We start from the raw sequence: 27,830 nt of genomic DNA, 5'->3' as shown, positions 1-27,830 counted from the left end.
CCCCTTAAATTATAAAAATGCTTTGTATATGTCTATGTTATAAATATGATCTCATTCTTTAAATATTTTGATTGTAAAATAAAAAAGTGATTAAGAAAAAAGTATAGATCATTACCTACAATGATTATTCATTTTATATTTACCTAATATTTCTACTATCAGAGTTCCATACATTTGGTTATTCTCAGAGTATTTATAACTGAAACATTTCCAAGAGCCATACCATGTAAAGAAAATTTTTTTACACCCTGGGAATCCATGTACCCTTATTATGTCATATTATCACTTACATGTAGTAGACCAAGACAAATAGCACAATCTCAAATAAATAAAATAAATAATCATCCTTATAAATAAGTTTACAAAACACTACACACACCTACCTATTCTTTACTTCTAGAGATACAATCAGTTTTACTTTCAACCATTAGAGCGACTTACTACTCACTGATTCATAGTGTGCTTTACTCCATTCAGTTGATGGTATTTCATTTAACTTAAGTCATGATTACCAAGTATTTTACTCCAAAGGCAGAAGTTTTGTCTTTCTTTATACAGTAAATTTGATCATGTCAGCTGTACACTCACCTTGTAATCCCATTTTTGGAATAGATGCCAATTCAGGGAGTGTGTGTAGGATGGAGGAGTGTTATAGGAGGGTAATAGCAATCAAGTGATTTTATAAACCTGATATTGAGGTACAACAGAATTTAAATGTTTTTTGTTACGAGACAGTTATTATACAATGAAAATGTTACATTAATTTGTTGTTTCACACAGATGCATTGAGCCCCAGGCCGTGGCTAAGGGCCATATGCTCCCATACAATGCATCATGTGTAGGGAAGCTAAGTAACAAAGATGCATGAAAAATATGGGTGCAGATTCTTAGGTGTGGGAAATGCAGTTACATGATATCATGCCAGTTTCAGGAGAATGAAAAGCAGTAGACTTTCAAGTAACTCAAGATTTGGCTACTGATGAAAAAGGGGATTGTGGTGTTTGCTAACAGAGGAGGAAGCCTAGTACACAGTTATTTATGATGCATGTTATCTGTAGAAAGTGTAATTTCCTAGGGAAAAGGGACCCTAAGCTAAGCCTGCCTTAATCATTTGGCAATACATGTTAGTGATAAATCATTAAGAAGTTTGTATACCCATTTGTGGGCCAAAGAGTCCTGTGTCACAGAATAAGATAAACTAGAGATGGAAAAGATTTGTTTGATCAACCAGTCCATCACATAAAGGCATAACTTATTGGATTTGTTTGAAATCTGGATTGATTATCAATCCACATAGCCTTCCTGTGGTGGTTTTATTCCAATTTACATTGATTCTGAATATTGACTTCTGAATTTCTGTTAGAGCCACCAGATAGATTCCAGGACATAGGTCTATTATGTGCCAGTTCCAACAAGATTTCTGCTGGTTTTCAACTGCTAGATGTCTTTTGTGACCACACCCAATGGCAATTACAACAGGCTGTTGCTAATGTACTTTTGAAAACACTGTTCTGTAGGTCCCACTACTGATTTGTAATAGTAATTTTCTGTGGAGTTTTTCCTCACTGTTTTCCACAATAAGGAATCATATAACCCTGAATCATTAGGCAGATGTTTACTTGGTCTGTGGCTTGTTTAATGAATCAGCTAATATTCTTGAGACTGTTGAGAGCTCTTGAAAGACTGAACATATCTGTTCTCATGTTGAAGTATTTTGTTGAATTATGTATGATTTAAGAATTAGTCATGATTTGCAGCAGAATGTTGAGAAGTAGGAACAGAAAGTCTAGCTCACTACAAAGAAAAATAAAATGGTAAATGTATGGAAACAAACCAGATGAGAGACACAGTATACCTTGTTGTGTACTTTCCTAAAACAACATGCATATTTGTCTTTGTTCAGCGTTTACTTAAATGGTTATGTTTACATTTTTATATCTAATGGTAACGTCTCCAGAATTAAAGTTTTTAAATGGTTTATCTTTAAAAAATAGATTTTAGCTTGGAGCCATTTTTGGAAAATGCTTTTGTTGTTTTTCTAAGCAATATAATAAAAAAATTTCCTGTAACAAGCACTACATTCAATAACATCACTGTCCTACTAACTACTGATTAATTCAGTATCATATAATGCCAGTATATGTACCCCATGTGTTCTTCTAGTGAAGTTCTGATTTTTAAAATTATTATAGTGGGACATGCAATTCAGAAATCTATCAGCCACACCATCAAGGGCTCATTCACCTGCACGTCTATAATCAGTGATGAGCTGCCAAAATCTTAACAACCGGTTCCCTATAAAAAGTTCTGATTTAAGGAGGAGGGAGCGGGGGAGGGGCCAGGGCAGGGGGGAGACATACCCGTGGGGCCGGGGGCCCCTGCAGAGCCTGGGAAACATTTCCCCACTTGCCCCCCTGGCAACCCTAGAGCTTGCAGCCCCCTCCCCCCTTCCCTTGCCGGCAGCTCAAAGCAGCAGGACAACTCAGGAGCTCAGCTGAGCTGCCCAGCTGCTGGCCATGCTGTAGCTCTTCAGGGTGGGGAAAGCAGAGGAGGGCCCGGGGGAGACATCCTTGTGGGGCCAGGGGCCCTGCAGGGCCCGGGCCAATTGCCCCACTTGCCCCCTCCCCTCCGGCCAGCCCTGGAGCTTGCAGCAGGACCCCACCCACAGACACACCTTGCCGGGCCACTCAAAAAGTGGCAGCAGGATGACTCCCGAGCTCAGCTGAGCTGCCCAGCTGGTGCCAGCGGCTGGCCACGCTTCAGCTGGGGGGAAGCAGGGGAAGGGCCGGGGGAGCCTCAGCCTCCCCAGCTGGGACTCCTGGGAGCAACAGGATGGTCCGGCCCGTGGACCGGAGTTCCTTGCCCACCCCCTGGCCCTTTAACAACCGGTTCTCCATGGAGGTCTAATTTTAGCAACCGGTTCTTGGGAACCTGTGGGAACCGGCTCCAGCTCACCACTGTCTATAATGTTATATATACCATCATGTGCCAGCAACGCCCCTCTGCCATGTACATTGGCCAAACCAGACAGTCCCTATGTAGAAGAATAAATGGACACAAATCGGACATCAGGAATGATAACTTACAAAAGCCAGTAGGTGAACACTTCAACCTCCTTGGACAGTCTATAACAGATTTAAAAGTAACTATTATTGAACAAAAAAACTCCTGAAACAGACTTCAAAGAGAAACAGCAGAACTAAAATTCATTTGCAAATTCAACACCATTAATTTAGGCTTGAATAGGGACTGGGAGTGGCTGGCTCATTACAAAACCAGCTTTGCCTCTCCTGGAATTGACACCTCCTCATCTATTATTGGGAGTGGACTACATCCACCCTGATCGAATTGGCCCTGTCAACACTGGTTCTCCACTTGTGAGGTAACTCCCTTCTCTTCATGTGTCATCATATAATGCCTGCATCTGTAACTTTCACTCCATGCATCTGAAGAAGTGAGGTTTTTTATCCATGAAAGCTTATGCCCAAATAAATCTGTTAGTCTTTAAGGTGTCACCAGATTCCTTGTTGTTTTTGAGAAATCTATCCTGAAATTGTTGGTCTATTCAGCTTCTGTAATAGAGATGGCCAGTATCTCCCAGTCTGTTCTAAAACTACATACTTCAGTAGCAGCTTTAACTTAAATGATGTACTTAAGAACAAAATGGCCCAAGTATAGCCCTGGTGTAAGCAGGTAGAACACCACTGAAGTAATTTTTATCGATTCCAGTGGAGTTACGCCTGTTAATACCATATCTGATTTTGACCCACTAGCATTACTGATGCGTTTGCAGTCTGCTTTATCATAGACTGATACTTACATACTTCAAGGAGGTATATCCATAAACTGTGAAAAAAGTTAACTAGGGACTAGATTCTGTGCCTCAGGCTAAGCCTGAGTAGCCATGCTTGCTTACAAATTGTTTAATAATTTGTTCCAGTATCTTTCCAGGTATTGAAGTCAGACTGACCTAATTCCTTTCGGTCCTCTTTGTTCTCCCTTTTTATGTTTACCCTTCTCCAGTCCTCTGAGACCTCACCCGTCCTTCATGAGTTCTCAAAGATAATTGCTAATGGTTTTGAGATTGCTTCAGTTAGTTCCTTAAGTAGCCTAGGATGAATTTAATCAGGCCTTGATGACTTGAATACTTCTAACTTATCTAAATATTCTTTAACCTATTCTTGCCCTATTTTGGCTTGCGTTCCTTTCCCCTTGTTTTTAATATTAATTGTGTTGTGTATCTGGTCATCATTAACCTTGTTAGTGAAGACTGAAACAAAATTGGCATTAAACACCTCAGCCATCTTGATGTCATCAATTATGAGCTCTCTTTCCTGCTAAGTAGAGGACCTACACTTTCCTTTGTCTTTCTCGTGCTCCTAATGTATTTAAATACCCTCTTCTTATTTCCTTTTTCGTTCCTTGCTAAATGTAACTCATTTTGTGCCTTAGCCTTTCTGATTTTGTCTCTATGTGCTTGTGCTATTTGTTTTTTACACTCTTCCTTAGCCATTTGTCCATGTTTCCACTTTTTGTAGGATTCTTTTTTGATTTTTATGTCATTAAAGAGCTCCTGTTACAGCCATGTTGGCCTCTTACAATTCTTCCTATCTTTCCTTTGCATTTGGCTAGTTTGCGGTCGTGCCTTTAATATTATTTCAGTGAGCAACTGCCTGTTTTCTCTTAGATTTTCTTTCCATGGGACCTTACCTACAAGTTCTCTGTTAAAATCTGCTTTTTTAAACGTCTGTTGTCCTTATTCTGCTGCTCTTACTCCTTCCTTCTCTTATAATCATGAAATCCATTATTTCATGGGCACTTTCACTCCAAATTGCGACCAATTCCTTCCTGTTGGTCAGAATCATGTATAAAATGGCTGACCCCCAGGTTACTACTTCCACATTTTGAAACAAAAAGTTGTCCCCAATACATTTCAAGAACTTATTGGAAGTTCCCCGTTTTGCCATATTACTTTTCCAACAGATGCCTGGGTAGTTAAAGTCCCCCATTACTACTGGATCTTGTGTTTGGGATATTTCTGTTACACCTCTACCCCGATATAACGCAACCCGATGTAACATGAATTCTGATATAACACAGTAAAGCAGTGGTCCGGGGGGGCGGGGCTGCGCACTCCGGCGGATCAAAGCAAGTTCGTTATAATGTGGTTTCACCTATAACATGGTAAGATTTTTTGGCTCCCAAGGACAGCGTTATATCAAGGAGGGGTGTTTTTGGTGGTCTTTAGTAGACTCTCTACGATGATGTCACCCCTACTGTAACCCCTTTGGGGTTTAGAGAGCATGGCCCCTTTAAATATTTTTCGTAGGGGGAAGGGGGAGAGTGAGAAAAAAGGAGGGAAACTCTAGGGGGCTCGCGGGAGCTGGGAGAGGGAGAGAGGCAGCAGCCCGCAGGCCCTTGCAAAGGAAGCACAAAGAACCTGTCTGAGGCCTGGGAAGGCCAGGGTGGCCGATCTGGGACAGCCCAAGACAGGAGCCAGGAGGAGCCCTGTGCCAGGGAGGAATCGCCCGAGAAGGACAGGCCGGAGCTGGACCCAGTATCATGGTTGCCCAGAGCTGCATGGGGCTGTGAGTACTGGGGCTGGTGAGACTGCACTGGGAACAAGGAGGGAGGTTGTAGCTAGTTAAGTGGGGAGGTGGTCGCTCTGGGTGGCTTTGCAGAGAGCGGCAGAAGAGGGCACCGGAGGGGTTTGCTGGGGAGAGTTCACTGGCGCCGAAGACGACCAGGAGCCCCCAAGACTCACCACCAGACTGGAACTTTGCTCAGGCCTCCTGAACTCTGTGTGCAGACACGTTGCTCAGTGTCTGCCCTTCCAGACTGTGCTACCACTGGGCCTGTGGGGCCTTGTTTGGAGGCAACCCTGTTCTACTGCTCCCCCTGTATTTCCCCTTGCTGTATTTCTCCACTCATCCCTCTGTAAATAAATATCTCCCTTTGTTATATCCATTGTACTTTTCCTGTGGGGGTGATTTCTCCTGCTGCATTCCTGCGCGCGCCTTCTCTTGGCCAGAGCTGCCTGCAGAGCAGACTCCATCTTGGCCACGAGGGCGCTAAAGTTACACAGTAAAGCAGTGCTCCGGGAGGGGTGGGGGGGGGCTGCGCACTCCGGCGGATCAAAGCAAGTTCGATATAATGCGGTTTCACCCATAATGCAGTAAGATTTTTTGGCTCCCGAGGACAGCGTTATATCAAGGTAGAGGTGTTTTTGGTGGTCTTTAGTAGACTCTCTACGATGATGTCACCCCTACTTTTTACCTCTTTCGTCTTTACCCAGAGACATCAATTGGTCTGCTCTGACCTCCTTCTGAATCTCTGAACAAGCTCATATTCTTGATGTATCATGCAACACCTCCTCTCTCTTTATCCTGCCTGTCCTTCCTGAACAAGCTATGCTCCTCTATAACAATATTCCAGTCATGGAACTTATCCCACCAAGTCTCTGTGACACCAATTAAAACATAAATTTAGCTTATATACTAATATTTCCAATTCTTCCTGTTTATTCTCTTTGCATTTGTACATCTAAGATGTGAAGGAAATGCCTCTGCTGATGTCGCTCTTGTTTCTTCTATGACCCTTTTGTAATTTTCCATGCTCCCTCTCCCCCCAACATCTAACTCTCCGTTAAGGTTGCCTTTTTTTTTGGTTTATCTGTGGGCTTTAGTCCCCTGCCCCCTTTGAAACTAGTTTAAAACCTCCTCACTAGGTTGGTGAGTCTGTGCACGAAGATGCTCTTCCCCTTCTGGGTTAGGTGGATCCCATCTCATCCCAATGGTCGAGGAAGCCAAAGCCCTCTTATCAATACCATCTGCATAGCTATGCATTCATCTGTAGGATGTGTGTGTCCCTGCCTGGGCCCTTACTCTCCATAGGGAGGATGGATGAGAACATTCATTCTTGCTCCAGAAATCCTGTGCTCAGGGTCATACTTAGCAGTATCATTAGTGCTCATATGGACGAGTAACACTGGATAGTGGTCAGAGGGACGGATGAGCCTCAGCAACCTTTCCGTAACATCTCAGATGTGGGCTGCAGGCAGGCAGCACACCTTTGCAGAAATCATGTCAGGTCAGCAGATGGATGCCTCCGTCTCCTTCAGAAGGGAGTGCCCAGCCACCAGCACCCTACACCTACTCCTCCTGGGTGAGGAGACTGTGAGCCTCCCAGCTTTGGGGGCAGGTGGCTCCTCCTCCTCAGCCATTGAAGTCTGCTCCTTGTGTCTTGTTGCCAGTACGATGTACAGTTCCCTCGCCTCAATGGACGTGGGTGGAGGTGAAGCACTATCTATTGTTCAAGGTGGCCAGTAGCCAGTCTCCTCTCTATGGAGCCCCATTTTTCCTTCTTCCTCTGGTGCTGGTGTAGTCATCTGTAGTTGGCTAACATCCTCCATCCTAGATGTTTCCAAGTGTGTCCTGTCAATGAAATCCTCACACTCCTGTATGCTACACTGATGAGGCACCTCGTCCTGCAGCTCTTCTTACCTGTTTCCCGAGGGACTCCACCAACAGACACCTCTCACACGTGGTCATTCCCCTGTCAGACTTTCGTCAACAGGGACATGCAGGCCCCAGTCCCAGTAGGTCAAAGCCAGGGCCTGGGTGGAAGCCTCCAGGATTAGGATGCCTGTCTGATGGGGGATCCCACAGATGCAGGGAGAGAGAAAGAGCAACTGGTGGGGTTGGTGACATGCCATTTTCCATCCCATGGCAGGTTCTTCCTTGTAGAGCAGTAGTTCTCAACCTTTCCAGACTACTGTACCCCTTTCAGGAATCTGATTTGTCTTGCGCACGTCACGTTTCACCTCACTTAAAAACCACGTGCTTACAAAATCAGACATAAAAATACAGATGTGTCAGAGCACACTATTTCTGAACAATTGCTTACTTTCTCATTTTGTCTGTATGAAATTTGTTGTATCAAGCAGGCAAGGTACTAACAAGCTTCAACAGGACTTTATTTTTACAGTGGAAACCCCTTTACCAAGCTGCTGTTCCACACTCTGTAACTCAGCTTCCTCCACTCCTCCCCACTCCCAACAGCCAGTGCTTCCAGTTCTAATAATTACAAGCACATCTAAACACCACAAAATTTTAGTTTGTACTGACTTCGCTAATGCTTTTTATGTAGCCTGTTGTAAAACCAGGCAAAGATCTAGATGAGTTGATGTATCCCCTGGAAGATTTCTGCGTACCCCAGGGTACACATACCCCTAGTTGAGAACCACTGTTGTAGAGTACCTGAAAGTTAAGGAAAGGGGGGGAGGGGGGAACAACCATGCAGTCCTGCCTTCCTCCACTGGTGAACTCCCTTAGTCCCACAGTTCCTTGTCACCCTTTACTGAATGCTGCAGATAGACGCGATAGTGCAGCACTCAGATCAGCTTCAGCTGATGGTAATTTTTCTGGTGATGGGATGGTGCAATATGGCTGGTAACCATCCTCATCATAGCAACAGGACACTGCTTAATGTCCTGTGTGGACTATCAGCTGCAGCTGGAGGCTGCCTTCCACTCATTTCTCACTACAAAGTCAGTGTGTCTTATTCCTGCATTCTTTATTAATTCATCACACAAGTGGGAATCAACAGGGCTCTGACACAGAGCAGGTGGTGGACTGGTAGCCATGATCATCCTCAGTTCCAATTATGGAAAGGGTTTGATGGTGCAATATGGCTAGTAACCATCTCTGCTGTCATGCAAAAGCAAATAAGCTCCATGATTGCCATGCTATGGCATCTGCCAGGATGATTTTGCCCCATCAGGCACTGGGATCTCAACCCCAGGGCACTGGGATCTCAACCGGAAGTTCACGACACCACCGATTTAATGTGTTTATCTGTCTTGAAGCTGCCTTCATCTTATCAGCCTACTGGGAGCCTGCATGCTTTTTAAAGCCTGGGCCCCAAACACAACTGGAATGGGTGACTCAACCCCTCTCTCTCAGTTACCTCTTATTATTGCCCTATCCAGTTAAAAACTGCACTGCTCTCACTTCTCAGAGCCCCTGCTAGAAAGGAGCCGCTAATTTACCTAACTGCAGGGCAACTTAGCAGGACAGTCAACAGCCAAGTCTAGATTTCAAAACACAGCAACCAGCTCAGAGTCCTATCAAACTTGATGGCAAACTCCCAGCACAGAAAGTGCTCCTCTTTTGCCCCCCAAATTCAATCAATAGCAGTAAGTAAGAGGTGCTCCAGAGACACAGCTAACTCCCTTCCTGAGATGAGGGAGAAGAAATCCTGCAGGCCACAAATTGTTTTGCAACTGCATTTGAACACATACTTAACTCTGAGTATGTGAGTACTCCTATTAATGGCATGGGACTACTTGCATGTTTTAAGTTAAGCACACGATAAAGTGTTTGCTAGTGCAGCGCTTAGTGGGACTGGAGTAGATCCTGACACTCCTATGCCTGCCCCTACCCTACAGAGGCCAAAGGTCGTCTTGGTGTGTCATAGTCCTGTTTCAAAAACTTGTGTCAGGATATGCAGAGCAGCTTCATGGCGTGCAGAGGATGTTGGTCCCTGCATGAGCTCCCTAAAGTCTGTTTCACAGAACAGAACCATTTCCACCTTGTCTTGGGCTGTCTATGCCAAGGTGTTATTCCATATCAGAGGGTTGCAAATACAGAGCAGCCATGCTGACTCATTTTCTGGGGTTTTTGAAATGTGTATTATCTTCATGTGGTACCTCAGGTTTATTAACATCCTAACTGCAAGGGTAATAACAGAGAAAATCCTGTCTCTCTCACCGTTCACAATGTTCTATACCAGTATGCATGGCCCTTTACAATGTTTTCTTCATTTATTTTTAAACATACTACAGTGTTAGCTGCTAACAAAAATGCTGTTAAGTCACATAATGAATCATTGTCACAGTCTCCCCAAGTACATGATTTTCAATCTTTAAAATAATTTTAAAATGTATAACGGGCTCTCTAAGTGTTAACATAGAAGATGCGCTAAGTATTAGCTCTGTGTAAAATGCCATCTTGCAAGATGAAGTTTTCTTGAAAATACTGGCAAAAACAAAACATAAATAGAATTTGTTTAAAACGTAGTATTTTTACATTTGTACAATAATCTACTTAGGATATTTGTTAAAATTATTTAATTATGGTATTGTAAAAGTTTCACCCTGCTAGCTTTGTGAAACAACTGACATGCTAATACAGCTGCAGAACAGACTTCTATTACAACATACATTTCTCTGGTGGCAGCATTTCACTGTAATATCTCCACATATCCCTTTATCATCTGTCTGTTCTTTACAAATAGAGTTAATTGAGTACCTTTCAGCCTGAGCTTTCTGAGAAAGGTCCTGGTATGTATTACAACTATTAAACAATTTATATTGCAATGGTGTTCAGTGGCCCCCTTTGTGCTAGTACAAACAGATTCCAAAAGTTTACAATCTAAGTACTTCAATCAGCTTTTCCGAGCAAAACATACAGTAATGCCATAGAAGAATGAATAATATTAGAAGATATATAGAAGGGAGAGACAAATTTTGATCTCAGTTACATTAGTGGAGTCTGAAGTCAGTGGAGTTTTTCCAGAGGTGTAGTTTCAGATTACACTAGCTTAACTGAGATCAGAATCTGGGTTTAGCTTCTAGATATAGGGGTCTGATCTTGGCCTCTTGCTTTATCGTATTTTGGTGACTCAGAGTAGACTTAAAGCTGGTCTAAACGGTCAGTTGAAGAGAATCCTTCAGTGTAGCAGGGCTGGTATAGGGAGCCTAATTATAGCACCGCTTTATTCCAGCGATCTCTGTTTACTGCAGGCGCCATGGAGGTTACAGCTGTTTGCAAATTAGAGCGGCCCCAGACTGCTCTAATATACAACAGTGGCTCAACTGATCCCCAGTCAGCTCCAAGATTGGGGAGTACAAAGGTGGCATCCATCCCCTTTCGCTATGCAGCATGGCGAGGTCTGAGGAGAGTGGCTATAGTCTTTAGATCTTATTTGATGAGAGTGACCTAATACCTCATCCATGATGCAATAGACAGAACAAAAATAATGATTGCTGTGTGTCCTGGGAAGCTGCAGAGATGTTAACAGATTAGTTGGTGAACAAATGTCATTTCTAAAGCTTTGTGATTTAGGCACTTTTTCTCCAGTGATGTTTGTGGTAAAAATTTAAGTGATGCTCCTTCCCTTTCTTCTTCATGGTTTGAAGCAACCTTGGGAATTGATTTAAGTATACAGGATATTACCAACCCTGTAGGACAATGACCAGATTTTTTTTTGTTTAAATAATGTTCATCTTAAACTGTAACTTATAGCCCACTAGCTATTTTAGTGTTTACATTAATGAATGAAGTGAGAGGCAAGATGCTGGGTGATACCTGTAGGTCTTATCAGTGTACTAGGTTTGTGAAAAATGGTACAGACTAAATGATAAGTTAGTTATTTCATTAGGCTTCAGCATTAGCACTAGAGCAGGGGTAGGCAACCTATGGTAGCACGCAAGCTGATTTTCAGTGGCACTCACACTGCCTGGCTCTGGGGGCTCTGCATTTTAATTTAATTTTAAATGAAGCTTCTGAAACATTTTAAAAACCTTATTTACTTTACATACAACAATAGTTTAGTTATATATTATAGACTTACAGAAAGAGACCTAAAAACATTAAAATGTATTACTGGCACGCAAAACCTTAAATTAGAGTGAATAAATGAAGACTCGGCACACCACTTCTGAAAGGTTGCCAACCCCTGCACTAGAGCAAACCAGAACCTGGATAGCTTTTGGCATAAAAGAACTTTTATGGATCAATTTTGTATCTGAGAAAGGGAGAAGGAAACTAATATTCTTGGAATTTGAGATACATGAGAGTACATACCAGTGATTCTTAATTTAGGGCTAGATTTTGAACCCATTACTCATTCTGGTGAACAGTTAGTCACAGGACTAATCCTATGGATGCCAGCAACTGTGGGTCTTGACTACTCCTGTGAGTAACTGTTCACCAATGTGAATAAGGAATTCATGATTTTGGATTAGTCTATATTAGCTATCAAAGGAACATTTGCTATTTTTTAGGAGACTCTGTATGCAAATGTCTATATATGTACACAAATTGCCTTTTACTAAATCAGACCATGCAATTTTTAGTCTAATCATACAACTAAATCCCAGTGTAACGAGTAAGTACACAGATAACCTGCTTGTGCTATTTTATAATTTTACGATTCATCTTTCCTAAGCCAACACATTCTGAAAATTCAATTTACAGAAGAAGGGTAGCTAAGTCTGCCAACATATGTTGCCCATCACCTCACTATGTTTCAAGTCTCAGTCTCACCTTCAAACTAAGCCAAAACTAAATTACTAGAATTGCATTCCCTTTCCTTTTGACCCTATCCTTTTCTATCCACAGTATTTAGAGACCTGTTCGTTTTCCTGAGTTTCTAGTAAAAGACAAGTCAGTTAAGAGTGGAGGATTGGTTTAAAAATAAAAATAAATATTGTATGAAAATAGCAGTAGATATACAGGGAACATTTACAGTATTCTATGATTCTACTGATAAACATTAAAAATGCATCTTCACATTGTAGTCATCAATATCAATGATAAAAGCTTCTGTTTCTGTACCTTGACAGCAAATCTGAAGCTTTTAAACACTAGTTAAAGTACAGGCTCACCGGTAAAGAAGTAATATTTATTTTTAGGAGTAATCATCTCTGGATATGTTGAGTAAACTCCTCAGAAGTAGCATCCGTACCGCAAACTAATATCTAAATACATGGTAGTTACACTGCCTTTATCTAGCTGTTTTCCCACTTGCACATATATTTTTTCAACATTTAAAATGGAGACTTTCAAAGATTTTATATAACGGAACAAAATAATTATAACTGAGCCCCACTGACACAGGCAAAAATGTAACAAAGAAATTCATACGAGGAGGATAAAGATACAGGGCTGCCTTTGAACCTGGAAGTCCCTTGGATTGCAACCTAGTGCACTGCCAACATGCCACAGATGTACACCATATGAGCAGATGAAGGAAATATAAGGAGTCTGTATTCATTTTACATCTATCCCAAGGTGAATGTTTGGAACCATTATAGATTTATGCACTTCTGTTTATGGGTTAGCCTTAGAAATAGTTAAACATATTGTTTATTAAAGCCCTTAACAGGGAGGAAAAGGCCACATTCCCTCATGTTAAGGGCTTTATATTCCATTCTTGTTAAGGCTACTTCTTGAGGCTTACCCTTTTGGGTGTCTCTACTCTAAAGAAGGTCACATCGTAGGGGTTCTGTCATCACACCTCAGTGTGGCAAGGGACCAAGCCTGTGGAACTCATAGACATCTGCCTCAGTCCATCCCTCTCTCCTTTTAAAAATCTATTGAAGATGTTGCTTTATCAGAAGTGTTTTTCTTCTGCAACTGCTATAGTCCCCATGTATGTATCCTTCCTTTTTAATTATGTTGATACGTCATTTAATAACGTATTTGAAGTTGCTGTTGTCTAGTTTGTGCTGTTTTAATTGTTGTTGTCTGATAAACTGTACAGAGCCCAAAGTGACTGGTGGTGATTTTTTGGGGGAGGGGGAGGGAGAAAGACGCTCTGTAAATTATTAAATTAATTTCTTATTAAAAGATCCTACAAAAATAAAAGCTAAGGAAAAACTGTTTAGTTGTTTATACATGAGTGGTGAAGCATGCTTATCTCATGTAATACTGCTAAGCACTGCAGGCAACAAAGCCCTGTGTGTCTTTTGACATACCCTTAAAACACCTTAATTGTGTGGCAGTTTTACTGCTCTTCTGAAGCCATCTCAGAACTTCTGTGTTGGGTCAATCTTTAACTTTTTCTAATGTTTCCACTGGGTGGTGCTGCAGGAATTCCTACTTTTTGACTTGAATCTGCATTTCCCAGAAAGACACCTCTAAAATATAATAGGAGGAAGTCCAGATTTAGAAAGTTTTTGCAGTTTCAACACAATAGAAAAATTCTGAGGATGCTCTAGCAGGAAACCTTCCAGTTGCTGGATATGGAAAAATTACCAACACACTATATTGTGTACAAAGAGTTCCCTAAAGTGCTGTGGGTGTGTACTGCAGCACAAGTTAGTTCTATTGGCATTTACCAGAGAAAGTTCTTCATCAAGTTAATACACGAATGTTTACACATTTACTTGCAAGCTTATTTTTTTCAAGGTCAGTTAAATTAGTAGTAACATCTCCTTCACTGGATATTTGACAAAATTTCTAAGTAAACAAACTGATTTTTTTTCTTCATTTTGGTAGAAATGCTAACTTTTCACTGACCACATCCTATTTGTCATCCTTGAAGCATAACTGTTGAGAAATATAATTTGAAGATTGACTCAGACTTTTGGCTTTTTCTTTTACAGTGTTCCTGTGCAGCCATTTGGATAGTACTCGCCACTTTCTTTAACCTCTCATGATCTGTTGGTTGTTACACAAACCAATATCAAGGGAAAAATTTAATGATTTTGCTAATTATTCTAGAAACACAACCTGTCTCAAAATCATCATCAGCTCAAATTTGCATCTGGAGCCATGTGTAAAACAATTGTTCTTGATAATATTAAAATTAATTTTCCCTTTCACAACCAGCATGTTTCTTATGTTTGCAATTAAACTAAAAAAAAAATATAGATAAGATAAAAGAGCTAGAAATTACATTTTTCTGTATTTTTCTCTAAAAATATTCATTTATTTTAAGTGTTGAGTGTTAGTTACAGTAAATTGAAAGATTTTGGTCATTTCAGTGAAAAATGAATTCTTTTTAAACTTGCATAATGATTTTTTTCCCTGCTAAATATTGTCCTGTTTAAAATAATTACTCAACTCTCTCATCATTTCTTGTATCCAGTAATTACATTAAAAAAAAAAACAACCTTACCAAAATAATGTAATTTAACAGCAAAATAGCCATGTTTTGCAAGCTAATGCAGTCATCATCTCAAGGGTTAAAACAAACCTGAGACACTTAGCAAAATAAAACCAGAGCTGCGATTACAAACTGGGACAGATGTAGGAGGCCAGGTTTCCTGTGGCCCATTTTCCAGTTTCCTGCCTGTAACCTGTAGAAATAGAGGAAGCTGAAAGCTAACGTGAATGAGAGACCTAACAATGCACAGCGTCACTCTGCTCAGAGAAACGTGCTCTTAGCCAGAATTAGGATACAAAGGCAATAAACACACAAAAAATACACCCTCGTTTTCCAGACCAGTTGAAAAGAAGAAAGACATCTGTTTAAAGAGAAATGCGTGTGCCTGCAAAACAAGTACTTTCCTGTATGAGACATAAATGCACGTGTGTGCATGAGAGGGTGAGAGGTAGCTGGGTGAGTGAGTGAGTGTGTGTGTGTGTGTGTGTGTGTGTGTGTGTGTGTGTGTGTGTGTGTATAGTAGTTGTATGTTTTGCAGCTGCTCTGGTTGCAAAAGGATTGAGTAATTTCTTAATGTATTTAGTGAATTTAATTTCCCTGCTCTGGCTAGGCCTGTGTTTTAATCTTTTTCATGTACATACTTGACCACTGTGAGCCATTCCAAGCTTTGCAGATTTAACTGGCCTGTGATAGACTGTGCAGCCCCTGTGGTTTTCCAGTCAACCTCCCTGACTAATCTGTTCACCCAGGTTCCATACCTTGATTTTTTACCTTAGTGGATATGCAGAATCATGTCCATGGACTTTAAAGTTTACATGAGTTCCTAGTGAGATCTGTAGCAGCTCCTACTGCCCTAGAAAGTCCACGGAGAGGCAAACCTGGGAGTGGAAGAAAAGAATCCAGGCATGGAACCTAGACGAAACAGGAGAATATGGGATTAGGGGCCAGATTTAGGTAAATCAGCTGTGAAGCCAGGGACTATGGAGAGCTCCTGAACACTACAGGATTTCCTGCTTTCTGCCTTCTAATTACTCTGTAGAGTTTCTAGCTCCCCCATCCCAGGGCCCACAGATCTTAATATCGCCACAAAGTATCCTACTTTCTATCTCCCAGTTCATGTCATTAACATTTAAACAAACATAAGGTGACTGCTCAATTTAACCTTAATTCTGAATTTTCTGTGTTTCTAATAGTTGTTTTTTGACGACAACAACATTCTTGTAAGGTGGGGGTTTTGTTCATGGTTCATTTTTTTACCCTCAAATTACCCTGATTTGTACTCGGTCTGAACTCCAATTTATTTACATTTTTGTCTGGAAACTAATTTAAATTGTCCAGAATGAGCAATGTTAATACAGCACAATGGGTGTGTGTGTATATATGTATATGTTGTATCTCCTGAGCATTTCTGGGAATAGGCATTTTGATGGGCATCTTTGATAATATTTATCAAACTCCTGTCTGTGTACTCTAAAGCAGGTTCCCAATCACTGGCGCATAGTGTCAGCATTGGTATTCTAGGCTCCTCTTTCTTATCTTAGTGGTAAACCTTAAGTTTGGGATTTGGGGCCTTGGGGCCGTGCATCTATTCATTTCTCAGTTAGTCTGGTAAACTGTGATAGTTGCTTAAGAAGTTTGTGGATCCCTGTTTTATACAGATTATTCCTTTGTCATAAAATATTCTATTTCCAAGTATAATTGTTATACCAATAATTATTTATATCAGTGGAGATTGTGTTCATTGGGGGAAAATTTATTAGACTATTCAGCTCAACCTAATACTTCTGACATCACTGGGTGGATATGTCCCTTCCACAAATATACTACATCAAAAACCCCTAAATGTAAAGAACATTAAGGTTGCAAAGTTAAAAACTCAAAAGTTAGGAATGCCAGAATTAAGGTTGCCAGTACAACCTTAATTCCGCCCCCTGGTGCATATGCATTATAATGCATTCTTTAATTATTTGATCACATACAATATTTTCCACAGAGCCTCTGACTCATTCAGTGCACAGGATAGATGTTGTTCACTGAAATGTCAGTATTTCTTTTTATACTCATCATTCAATGTGTGGCCCCGGGCATTATTTCTTGCACACCATTCAAACCTTGCACTGAGTAAAAAATTATTAATTTCTAGGTTTGCTGAGCAAAATTAGGAATTCCCATGAAAATTCTGACAGTTCTGCATTTGTTTTTTCCCCAAATTGGGACAAAAAGTTGAAATTTTTGGTGGAATTTTGATTCAGATTGAAACTAAACATTGACATTGCCAAAATCAAAATGTATCAAAATGCTTTGTTTCAAGTTAGTTCAGTATTAAACTACATTGTCCCGTAGTGGCTCATTGCCTCATAATTGTAATTTATGCCACCATTTTCCTATCTGGGCTAGGCTTCCTGGCTTGATTGCATCTCCCATAATGCACCTAGAGCCATCTGACCATGATGCACCATGCCAGTCAATCAGGGGGAAATCCACATTGCATTATCGGAAGGTGTAGTTCTCCAGGGAGTCCAGCCCATAGGAGAGAATGGGGGACCCAAATAATTATTTGAAACAAAATGTTTCGGCTTAGTTCAAAAACCAAAACATTCCAATTTGGGTCAAACCCACCCAAAATGAAATATTTCATTTAGATTTTCCTGACAGAAATCTGAAAATTTTCAGCAAAAATTTTGATTTTGGAGAAACTGCATTTTCTGTTGGAAAATCATTCTGACAGAGAATTCCCAACCAGCTCTATTAATTTCCTCCACTTTTTCTGTGGGGCTCTCATTGTAGCAAAATAGATTCTGCTTAATAGCAACTCTGTTAATAACAATGTTCTGTAAATAGGAACATTCTGCCTGGAACCGATTTGGTCCAGTTGACTAGAATGTTAATTGGTCTGGATATTGGCGACTGGAATGCCAGCTATTGTTAACTTCTTTGTGGCAAGCCCAGGCCACACACAGGTTTACAGGGCTGCAGCCAGGGGAGGAAGCGCTGGTACCTGTGGAACCCGGGCAGGTTGCAGGCAGGGCAGCCAGGAGGCTGGAGGGGGTGGCTTTCCACAGGGAGCAGGGTGCTGGTGGCCCATGGGGTTGCATGGTACCTCTCCCTGTGCTCTCCTTGTGCTGTGTTCCACCCTGGCGCTGTGGGTCTGGGCTCAGTACATCCTAGTACCCCCGCTCCCTGTAGAGAGCCCTGTCTGCAGGCAGGCTAGTGGGATTGCAGTCAGGGATGGAAGTGCATGGATGTACCAAGCCTGGGCCTTCAGTGGTCCGGAAAGTGAAGGGAGAGGTGTTGTGCAGCCGTAATGTTTCCTTCCCTGGCTGCAGCCCTGCAAACCTGCCTGCGGTTGGTGCTCTGTGTGCCCCAGCGCTTTCTTCCAGGGGCGCAGTGCTGGAACGAAGCACTGGGATTTGCTGAGCACTGACTGCAGGCAGGTTTGCGGGGCTGCAGCCCCACAAGCCTTCTTTTTGCTTATTGGCAACTGCCGATTAATAGCAACTTTTGGCTCTCCACCAAGGAGTTGCTGATATTCGGAATCTACTGTACTGCATCTTAGTTCTTTACAAACGTTAATTAAATCATCTTTGCAGCACCCCGAGAGCTGAAGTGCTATTATGCTCATTTTACACATGGCCACTGAGGGACAGAGACAGAAGCCAAAATTGTAACAGTGTTAACTAATTTTGTGTGACCAATCTGTTCAGAGCATTTGGCCTTTTTTTATAGCGCTTTGTATGTTCAGCGCAGAGATCCCGTTGACTTCAGTTTCAGTTGTGAGTGCTTAGTACTTCTGCAAATCAGACACCAGGTATCTTAAATTAGGTACCCAGAAAATAAAGAATAGACAATGAATGGCCACCTGTGAATATATTGGTATATGTGACTTGCCCAGCTTCACATAGCAAGTCTGTGGCAGAGGCAAGGATAGAATCCATTTCTCCTGGGCACCATTTAACTGCCTTAACCATGAGACTGTCCGTTCTCTTCCTGCCATTCCCTGCCTCATTCATTACACTCCTTCCAGCTTCTGCAACAAATGAAGCAGGGTCCTACAGACAACAACTTCAGTCCACCCTATGCACTGAAAGAGGCAGGGATCCTGTGGAAAAAATAGTATGTGATCATATAATTAAAAACTTACCATAATGCGTATGCACAAGGGGACTGAATTAAGCTTGCACCTAACTAACCTAACCAACCTAACATTTTGGTGCTTGGCTTTGCAACATTAACATTCTTTTACTGTAGCATTTTTGGATGTAATTTCCTAAGATAAAAAAAAACAAATTGGAAAAAAAATGTATCATGTAGAACCATATTGAATCCCTCCCTCCCGCATATGGGTGAACAGCAGGGTTGGGATCTATAGATCATAGCACAGTTCTGTATTACTTGAGCTAATGGAGTAACAGGTAGCAGTAGAAGGCTGTTATCTTTTATGTGAAACCTGGGACTAGAGGAGATGGACACCTATGCTTTGCCAGTCTATTTCACAGTTATTTGCTACACAGCAAAGAAAAGATGAGACTATTCCAGGTTCTGCAGGGGAGTGATCTCTAGGTATTACAGACCCTTCGGACTCTGTCTCCCCCAGCCTTATCCCCTCCCCTGCTGCTATCCCCCTGCTCCTTTCGTCCTCTTCCACAGCTCCATATAGTCTCCCTTAACTATGTCCTTGGAAACAGCTGACCCATTTTATTTAAAACTTACCAAAAAAAAAATCAGCCTGAGGCAGACACCCGGCACGGAAAATTTCAGCCTGTATAGTTTGTTTGTGGAAGTTACAAGAACTGGAAACAGGGTTTTATAATGGAAACTGTTGGGCAACCTTAGCTATAGTTGTCACTACCTGCACCACCTATAATACATGCTCTTGGTCAGGACTGAAGGGTCAGGAAGGTGCTGCAACAAAACACACTTCTAAACCAGTTACGGTCCAATTAAACTTTCCTCTGATACAGAGAAGAGGATGTAGTCCAGCTCTAAAAGCAAAGAAAGGCACATTGTGTGTCTGAACTATTCTAGTAATATGACTTATGTCATCATGATTGTGAAGGTTGTGTTGGTGTTTTCAGAACCCCTTACCCTTTTTAATTTCTTCAACTGAAATTCTGTCTTCAAGGTCTTAGCCCATGAGATTTGTTTTACAAAAGTCTAAAACAGTTTAAGCTATTTTTAATTTCCCAGAGTAAAATAAGTTGATGATTTCAGATGCTTTTTGTCATTACAAAGAGGCACCAGATGTAAATTAAAATTGTGCAGGATATTTCTTTATATTGTATATTATTAGTTATAAGGGAGAAACTCAAATAAAAATGTATTTGTAACAATATGATTATGAGCCATCTCCCTGTGTAATAAAATAAACACATTTTTTAACTCCAGGGGCTAGTGTATACATGTGAGAGTCAGATGAATAGAGTTACATGATTAACCAGAATGTCTTGGATAAATCCTCTATGAGAGGCTAAATACTTATTTATCCAATAGACTATATCTGCTTTTAAGGCATGTGATGTAACTTTAAATATCTGTATCTATATATGTGTTTATACCCTTTTTCTTATCATACATGGGGTAAAAAAGGATTGGTATAAAAATACATAAAATCTGCATACAAATTAATGTAACTAAATAAATACTGTGCCTTTAATTCTAAATATATGTTTTACATTTAACTTAAATACTGGTTTGTTGAAGAGACTGGAATGGCTCCCCATGGACCTCTGCCCTCTGTCGTAGACTATATTATTGTTACATTGCACATCTGGGAGTCGTCGGCTATGTGTTCCTGCCTTTTGTGTTCAAATTGAATTTCCAAATGTAATGTATAAATGAGGCCTTTGCAGTCATAAAAAAATGGACAAATTTGGAAAACCTCTTTTGGTGTGTGTGCTTTGAAATGATTTAGACCAAAGCAAGTTCCCAGTTCTATTTTGCCTCCCCCCTAAAGATATTCACTAAATTCTCCAGTATCTTTAGCTGACTCAGTAAAATAACTTTAGTGAAGAATAAATTATTTATTTTTGTCATTAAATATTCTACATGCAGAGTTTCATTTTGTTTATCATAGGACCTAGTGGATTGTTTTTCTAGTGAGTGAAAAGCAACAAACATTAATTAACACCCTGATGTATATGAGTGAAGAGAAATACCTAAAGTTCAGTGAACTGCTTATACAGGTACATACAGTCTCACATGGTTGAATAGCTAGAAGCCTTGTGCCACCTTGTGGCAGTCACACCAAACAGAACTGTAGAGCCATAAACCTGATAAACACACTGGCCGCACCGTAGAATAATATTCGAACCTTAGTGATCTAGACCCTACTAATTTTGTTTTGGAGATAATTTCATTTGCTGGACTTAGATGTAGACAGTGGATACTCCTAAAAATCCAATTAACCTGATAATACTGAGATTCTTATATCTGTATCAGATATGTGAAACAAGGTCAGAATTAAACAAGCAATTAAGCAAGTGCTAAGGAAAAATATTGAATTAGTGGCTTTACGACTCCTATTTTCCCCTGATTTAGGGATATCAACTAATTATCCTATTTGGATACCTAGAGCAGCGGTCACAAAAGCCTGAATGACTAGCCCTGATACTTATACCAATGGTTAGAGGTAATATTTACATGCTGACAAATTCCAAAATTACTGAAAATGAGAAAATTCTTGCTTATTCATTTTCTAGTTTAAGGGTCAATTGAAAATGAATTTTTGATTGAAGGTCAGGCTATTTTTACAATGTTAACAATCCTGAATCTTGATTTAAATGTGTGCACACACATGGCAAATCAGAATATTGACTCTCTGAAATGTCCTAGTTCTTCTGTTACTACATAAGCAATAGAAGACAGGATCTTATAAAAGGAAGTGACTATCTATACAAGGACACCCACGAAAATTAATATGCATTAATTGAAAGTGTGAATTTGAAGTGGACTAGTTAAACTGTATTTAATCCCTGCATGATGCTTTTATTCAGAATTAAAGTGGCCTGGCCTTAATTCAGTTACTTTAACTCACTTTGAAAGTGATTTAAGGCCACTTTAATTCTGGGATGTAGTAGCAGGTGTGTTGTAAGTAAGACATGAGATGTAATTTTTCCGCTGTACTTCGTGCTGATTAGGCCTCAACTGGAGTATTGTGTCCAGTTCTGGGCGCCACATTTCAGGAAAGATGTGGACAAATTGGAGCAAGTCCAAAGAAGAGCAACAAAAATGATTAAAGATCTAGAAAACATGACCTGTGAGGCAAGATTGAAAAAAATGAGTTTATTTAGTCTGGAAAAAAGAAGACTGAGAGGGGACATGATAACTGTTTTCAAGTACATAAAAGGTTGTTACAAGGAGGAGGGAGAAGAATTATTCTTAACCTCTAAGGATAGAACAAGAAGTAATGGGCTTAAATTGAAGCAAGGGAGGGTTAGGTTGGACAAAAGGAAAAACTTCCTAACTGTCAGAGTGGTTAAGCACTGGAATAAATTGCCTAGGGAGGTTGTGGAATCTCCATCATTGGAGATTTTTAAGAGCAGGTTAGACAAACACTTGTCAGGAATGGTCTAGATCAGGGTTTCTCAAGCTCTTCCTTTCTGAGACCTCCCCCCCCATACTATAAAAACTCCATGGCCCACCTGTGCTACAACAACTGTTCTTGTCCATATAAAAGCCAGGGCCATCATTAAGGGGTAGAAAGCAGAGCAATTGCCCGGGGCCCTATGCCACAGGGGAAACTGTGAAGCTAAATTGCTCAGGCTTCGGCTTCAGCCCCGGGTGTTGGGGCTCAAGGCCACAGGCTGTGAGTCTAATGCCAGCCATGCTTGGTGGACCCCCTGAAACCTGCTCACGGCCCCCCAGGGGGCCCCAGATCCCTGGTTGAGAACCCCTGGTCTAGGTAATACTTAGTCCTACCATGAGTGCAGGGGCCTGGACTAGATGACCTCTCGAGGTCCTTTCCAATCCTATGATTCTATGAATGAGGGTGTTCAGACAGAAGTTTAATGTGGTTTAATTAATCCACTTCAAATTCGCATTTTTAGTTAATTTGGCTTATTTTTCCTGGATGTTCCTGCATAGACAAGCCCTCAGCCCCTTTTGAAAAATTTACCTTATGCTTAAATCACTGTTTCAATGGGATTTACTTTTCCAACTGACTTAGGGCACTTCTGAAATTTTTCTCCTAGCTGCCAGCTCCATCTGCGATACTGAAGGGCAAGATACTTCTTACGTAACTGATGGAATGTTTAAGGTGAATCCCTTTGGGGGAATTATTTTACACTTCCCAAGTGTGCTAGGCTCCTGACATTGCCGATAAAATGGTCCCTGCTCCAAAGAGCTGACAGCCCAAGTGCAGACATGATGCAACAAAGGAGGTGACAAAGCAGCAGAGAAAGAGGATTGGTGAGGAAGGAGAGGGATTACAGCAATACGATTACGCAGTCATTATGGTAAGGCAGGTCACCTCACAGCGGCGTGTATGTTTAGTTAAATGAATTTAATTCCTGACTCCCTTCTTGTGGTTCTTGCAGTATCAGGAGGTTTTCCTGAAGAGAGGGTAGTACCCCAGGAGTGAATTCTGAGAGCAGGAACCAGCATAGACTGGTGTCATTAGTGGAGGAGAAGTTACAGTGATGCAGTGAGATGATTTAGGCAGAGGCCGTTATGGAGGGCATTGTAAATGAGGCTAAGTTTAAACATGATGCAGTGGATATGGGGGAGATGGGCAAGGATGACGATTTTTAGAGGCCATGTTTTGTATGGACTATAGAGGAGCAATGTGGAAACAAGGAGGCCAGAGCGCGGTGGTTGATACAGAAATTGAAATGGGAAGTGCTAAGGGCCTGGAAATGACACTGGGTTTATGTGAACAGCATGCACAGTGTTTTACGTTCCCTTTACTCTGGTGTGTATGTTTTAGCAAAAAATAATGTGGGAAAAAGAACGTTCCAACTAAAATTGTGACATGGGAGTGCCAGTCTTCTATATTTTTGTGCTTAGAATTATTTTTTAGTGCCTTGCACTTTCCTTTGCCAAACTGTGTTTTAGCTATGTAGAATGAATCCTACATGAAGATTAGGGTTGAGATGAACCTAGAGCCTAAATCTGTGCTACTGAATGGCTTTCACACAGTGTTGTCTTTTGTCCATTGTAGGTATGGAGAGTGCAATCACACTGTGGCAGTTCCTATTGCAATTGCTGCTGGATCAGAAACACGAGCACCTGATCTGTTGGACATCCAACGATGGGGAATTCAAGCTACTCAAAGCAGAAGAGGTGGCCAAGCTGTGGGGACTCAGAAAAAACAAAACTAATATGAATTATGACAAGCTGAGCAGAGCTCTCCGTTACTATTATGACAAGGTAAACATTGTTATTCTGAAGCAGATTAAGAAAATAGAAGCAAAACCATATAAACTAATTCAGTGATGCAAATAATACTTTACCTTTATGTAGATGCTTTCATTCTTAAAGATCCTAAAACAAAGTATAAAAAGAGCACCATTGCCGGCAGCCACCTCTGGGTGGAGTGACAACTAATTGGCACTCAGTAACCACTGCACAATACTGGAGTGAGGGAGGAGGAGAAATTTTGGCCAACACCCTCTATAACTGTTGACAACAATAAAATGGCTGTTTATTATAGAGACTGGTTATCACAACATATTTAGGACTTTCTCCAGGGAAGATCAGATGTGGAGCATAGCAATGCTGTAATTATAACAGTTATATTAGTGGCTTCACCGCCACGCTAACTTTAAAAATGGTGAACACACACACACACACACACACACACACACACACACACACACACACACAGTTTAAACATTGAGGTTAAGATTTTCAAAGCCAACTAAGGAACACACGTGATTGAAACACACATGAGGTTTTTGGCCAATAATTTGGTAGTCTCACCTTCATTTCTACAAAATGTTTTGAGTTTCGAAATGTCAGTGACAGTGTGCAGTAAATGGCAAGTCATTAAGGGCATGATATAATGACCATTGAAATCAATGAGGGCAGAGTGTCTTTCAATTCACTTCATAGATTGAGCCCTAATTCCTTTGGTTTGCAATGCAGTGAACATTAATCTCTTGAAACATTGTTTAGAATGCCTGTGGCTACGCAATAGTACTGCACAGGAGTTTCAATGTAATTGATCAATAGTTAATGCCCACTTTTTCTTAAGTAATATTTAAATTTTATGTAATATCATCTTGTGACAAACTCTGTGTTAATTTAAGTAATAGGCTAGATTACATGTTGGGTGTAATTTGGTTAGAAAACACATGCACCAAGCTGACATTTTTAGGGATGTGCAGAACAAGTGTAACTTACAACAAGAAGAGCAACTAACAGCAAGGCGCATTATTATTGTTGTTATTATTTGTATTGTGTGACACCTGGGAGCCCCAGTCATGGACCAGGAGCCCATTGTGCTATGCACTGTACAAACACAGGACAAAAAGACAGAGCTTTGTCTAAGATAAAAAGTGTGTGAGCAGGTGGTGGTCTCACCCCATTCCAGGTAAAGCCTGCACAAGCTGCAGACTGTGAAACTTACTCCCATTCCCAGTGTTATCTTTATTGATCCCCCACATCATAATGACAGAGCATAAACCTCAGTCCAAGCTTCCTGCTCCAAATCTAGCTGTTCCTAGGGGTTCTTGAACGTTCTCTCTCTCTCTGCCTCTGATTCACTCTGACCAGAGGGTCACATCCACCTCTCTTATATCCTGGTAGAATTAACCATATAAAATAAGTCAGCAGAATTTACGCTGAAGCTTTATGCAAGGCTCTAACTTTTGATAACAGGTGGGTTAACAGAAGCACAGGCGCCAACTCCCTGGGTGCTCTGGGGCTGGAGCACCCACAGGAAAAAATTGGTTGGTGCTTAGCACCCCTTGGTGGCCCCGCCGATGAACTCTTCCCCCTCTCTCCCTCCCAGTGCCTCCCGTCTGCCGTGGATCAGTTGTGCAGCAGCGGGCAGGAGGCGCTGGGGACGGGAGGGGGCAGAGTGAGGGTGGGGGCGAAATGGGGCGGAAAGAGGTGGGGCAGGTGAAGAGCGGGGGCAGGGCCTGGGGTGGAGCCTGAACAGAAGAGCTTTGCATCCATTTGCAGAATCCCAGAACCTTTCATTCTAGTATGACTATAGCTTTCCTAGCTTTACCTATCATGCTTTTCCTGCTATTCCCCCATCACATATCAAATTATGCACCAGCTAAATGGCAAATTGATCCAAGTTATGACATTTACACCATGCACTCATGCATATGTGTGTACTTACCAACTTACATCATTTACCTCCCTGCTGGATTTGATCCAAAGATTTCTATGGATGTGGCATCCACTTGCATACGACTTAGATTTTGCCCCTTGTATCTGTGCTGGAAATTCAATGACCTTATTGAGTATAATACCTTCCAGTTGACAGCTGGTATGTATTTATGCTATTCTGTAGTGCATGTCAGCATCCCCAGAGGTCAGCTTCACACAGAGAATGTAGGCATAGATTTGGCCCAGTGTTCTCACTGCTGATAATGTGCCAAAATACCTGCTGGGTAGCTTCATGTAAAGATGTTTTTCAACCACTCTGTCAAAATGAAATCCTGAATAGAAACATCTTGGTTATTGTTACTTGGAGTTATTTAGAGCTTTTAAGATCAGATAGGCACATTTTAGCCTGATTTTAAGGAGTTCTGAGCACTCACCAACTCAGATAAGGTTGATGGGAGATAAAGATGTTCAGTACCTCTGAAAACCAGGCCACTTGAGTATATTGGGAAGGTCATTAGGTCACCATTAGGGGTAAACAGTGCTACAGCAAGTACTTTATTGGCCTTTCAGTTGGTGTCCAGTCTAGTCATCTACTTTCCTGGGTTAAGTAAGATGTGGCAGCAGTGGAATAAAGTATGTGGAGATAAAGAGAACAGAGGGTAACATAGAATTTGTATTTGATAAACTGAGTATAGCAGAGGGATGAATGCTTGAGGGGAACTCTCCTATGTGATGAGATACTAGAAAGACAAACTACTGAAGGACTTATTGCACAGCACAACACTGGAGGCATTAAAATATCTAGTGCAATTCCCCTATCTGGATGTTAGACTACTGTTTTTCTAGCTACTCTTGGATTACTATTAATTGTATATTTCAGGATCACTATTTGTTATATGACTAAATTCTTGATTTTTGCAGTGGGCTCATATTTATTATTCTTACGGTTTCATACAATGTTTGCAAAATCAGGGTTAATGCTAATTTTAATTTTTTTTTAAAGTATAGTTATGCTTATTGGTCTGTTCTCATCTTGATTTTCCAGGAGCTAAATGAGATGAGATTATACCCTGCAGTGACTAACACTAAAATTTAGCATGATTATGGCAGGTTTGCCTGCTACACATGGCAGGGTAAATCAGACTAATTTATTGCCGAATTGAGCTTAAGGTATAGTTGTCCTTTATTATTTGTGTTACACTAACCCCCAGGGAGTCCCCCTTGTGTTAGGTGCTGTGCAAGCAGAGTTAACAAAACATCCAAAAATCCATCACTGCACGTGAAATAATTCTTTTCTATGTATTGAACAGGATTTGGTAGATTGATATTTTTGTTGTTGCTTAAATAAGAACTTTGAGGGAGTTCTCCTTCTAACAGGCTATGAAACATCTTCAGTGTAGGATTTTAAAGCCACAACTACTACGATAAACAGATGTTAGGATTTCAGTGAGAAGAAGTCAGGCCCATTGAAGTTTTCTCTCCTTAAGACCTTTTGAAGGTGGCTTGGAAAGCACAAAAGGATTAACAGAAGGATATTCTATTGTAGACGGATATGATTTTCTAACCACTCAGCATGGTGAATTCTCCCTCACTAAGTACTAAAAGGCTCCTGCTCAGCATGGGGAAATTCACATCATTATCTGACTCCAGCCTCT

The 27,830-nt window shown here is 41.0% G+C and overlaps 1 protein-coding gene across 4 annotated transcripts in view; it reads left to right on the top strand.

The window, feature by feature from the left end:
- ELK3 (ETS transcription factor ELK3) overlaps positions 1–27,830 on the top strand; it is a 58,152-nt gene that overhangs the window by 4,132 nt on the left and 26,190 nt on the right. For 3 of the 4 annotated variants that reach the window (XM_039495349.1, XM_039495335.1, XM_039495357.1), the window contains exon 2: positions 24,053–24,261. In XM_039495349.1, coding sequence (XP_039351283.1) covers positions 24,055–24,261 — 207 coding nt within the window. In that variant the 5' untranslated portion in view covers positions 24,053–24,054. Of the gene's footprint in view, positions 1–23,084; positions 23,349–24,052; positions 24,262–27,830 lie in introns of all 4 variants that reach the window. The other variant, XM_039495342.1, reaches the window with a different exon arrangement.

The sequence above is a fragment of the Mauremys reevesii genome, linkage group 1, assembly GCF_016161935.1.
Source record: "Mauremys reevesii isolate NIE-2019 linkage group 1, ASM1616193v1, whole genome shotgun sequence".
NCBI lineage: Eukaryota > Metazoa > Chordata > Testudines > Geoemydidae > Mauremys > Mauremys reevesii.
The sequence above is the reverse complement of the archived record's forward strand: the minus strand, read 5'-3'. Positions and strand labels throughout refer to the sequence as shown.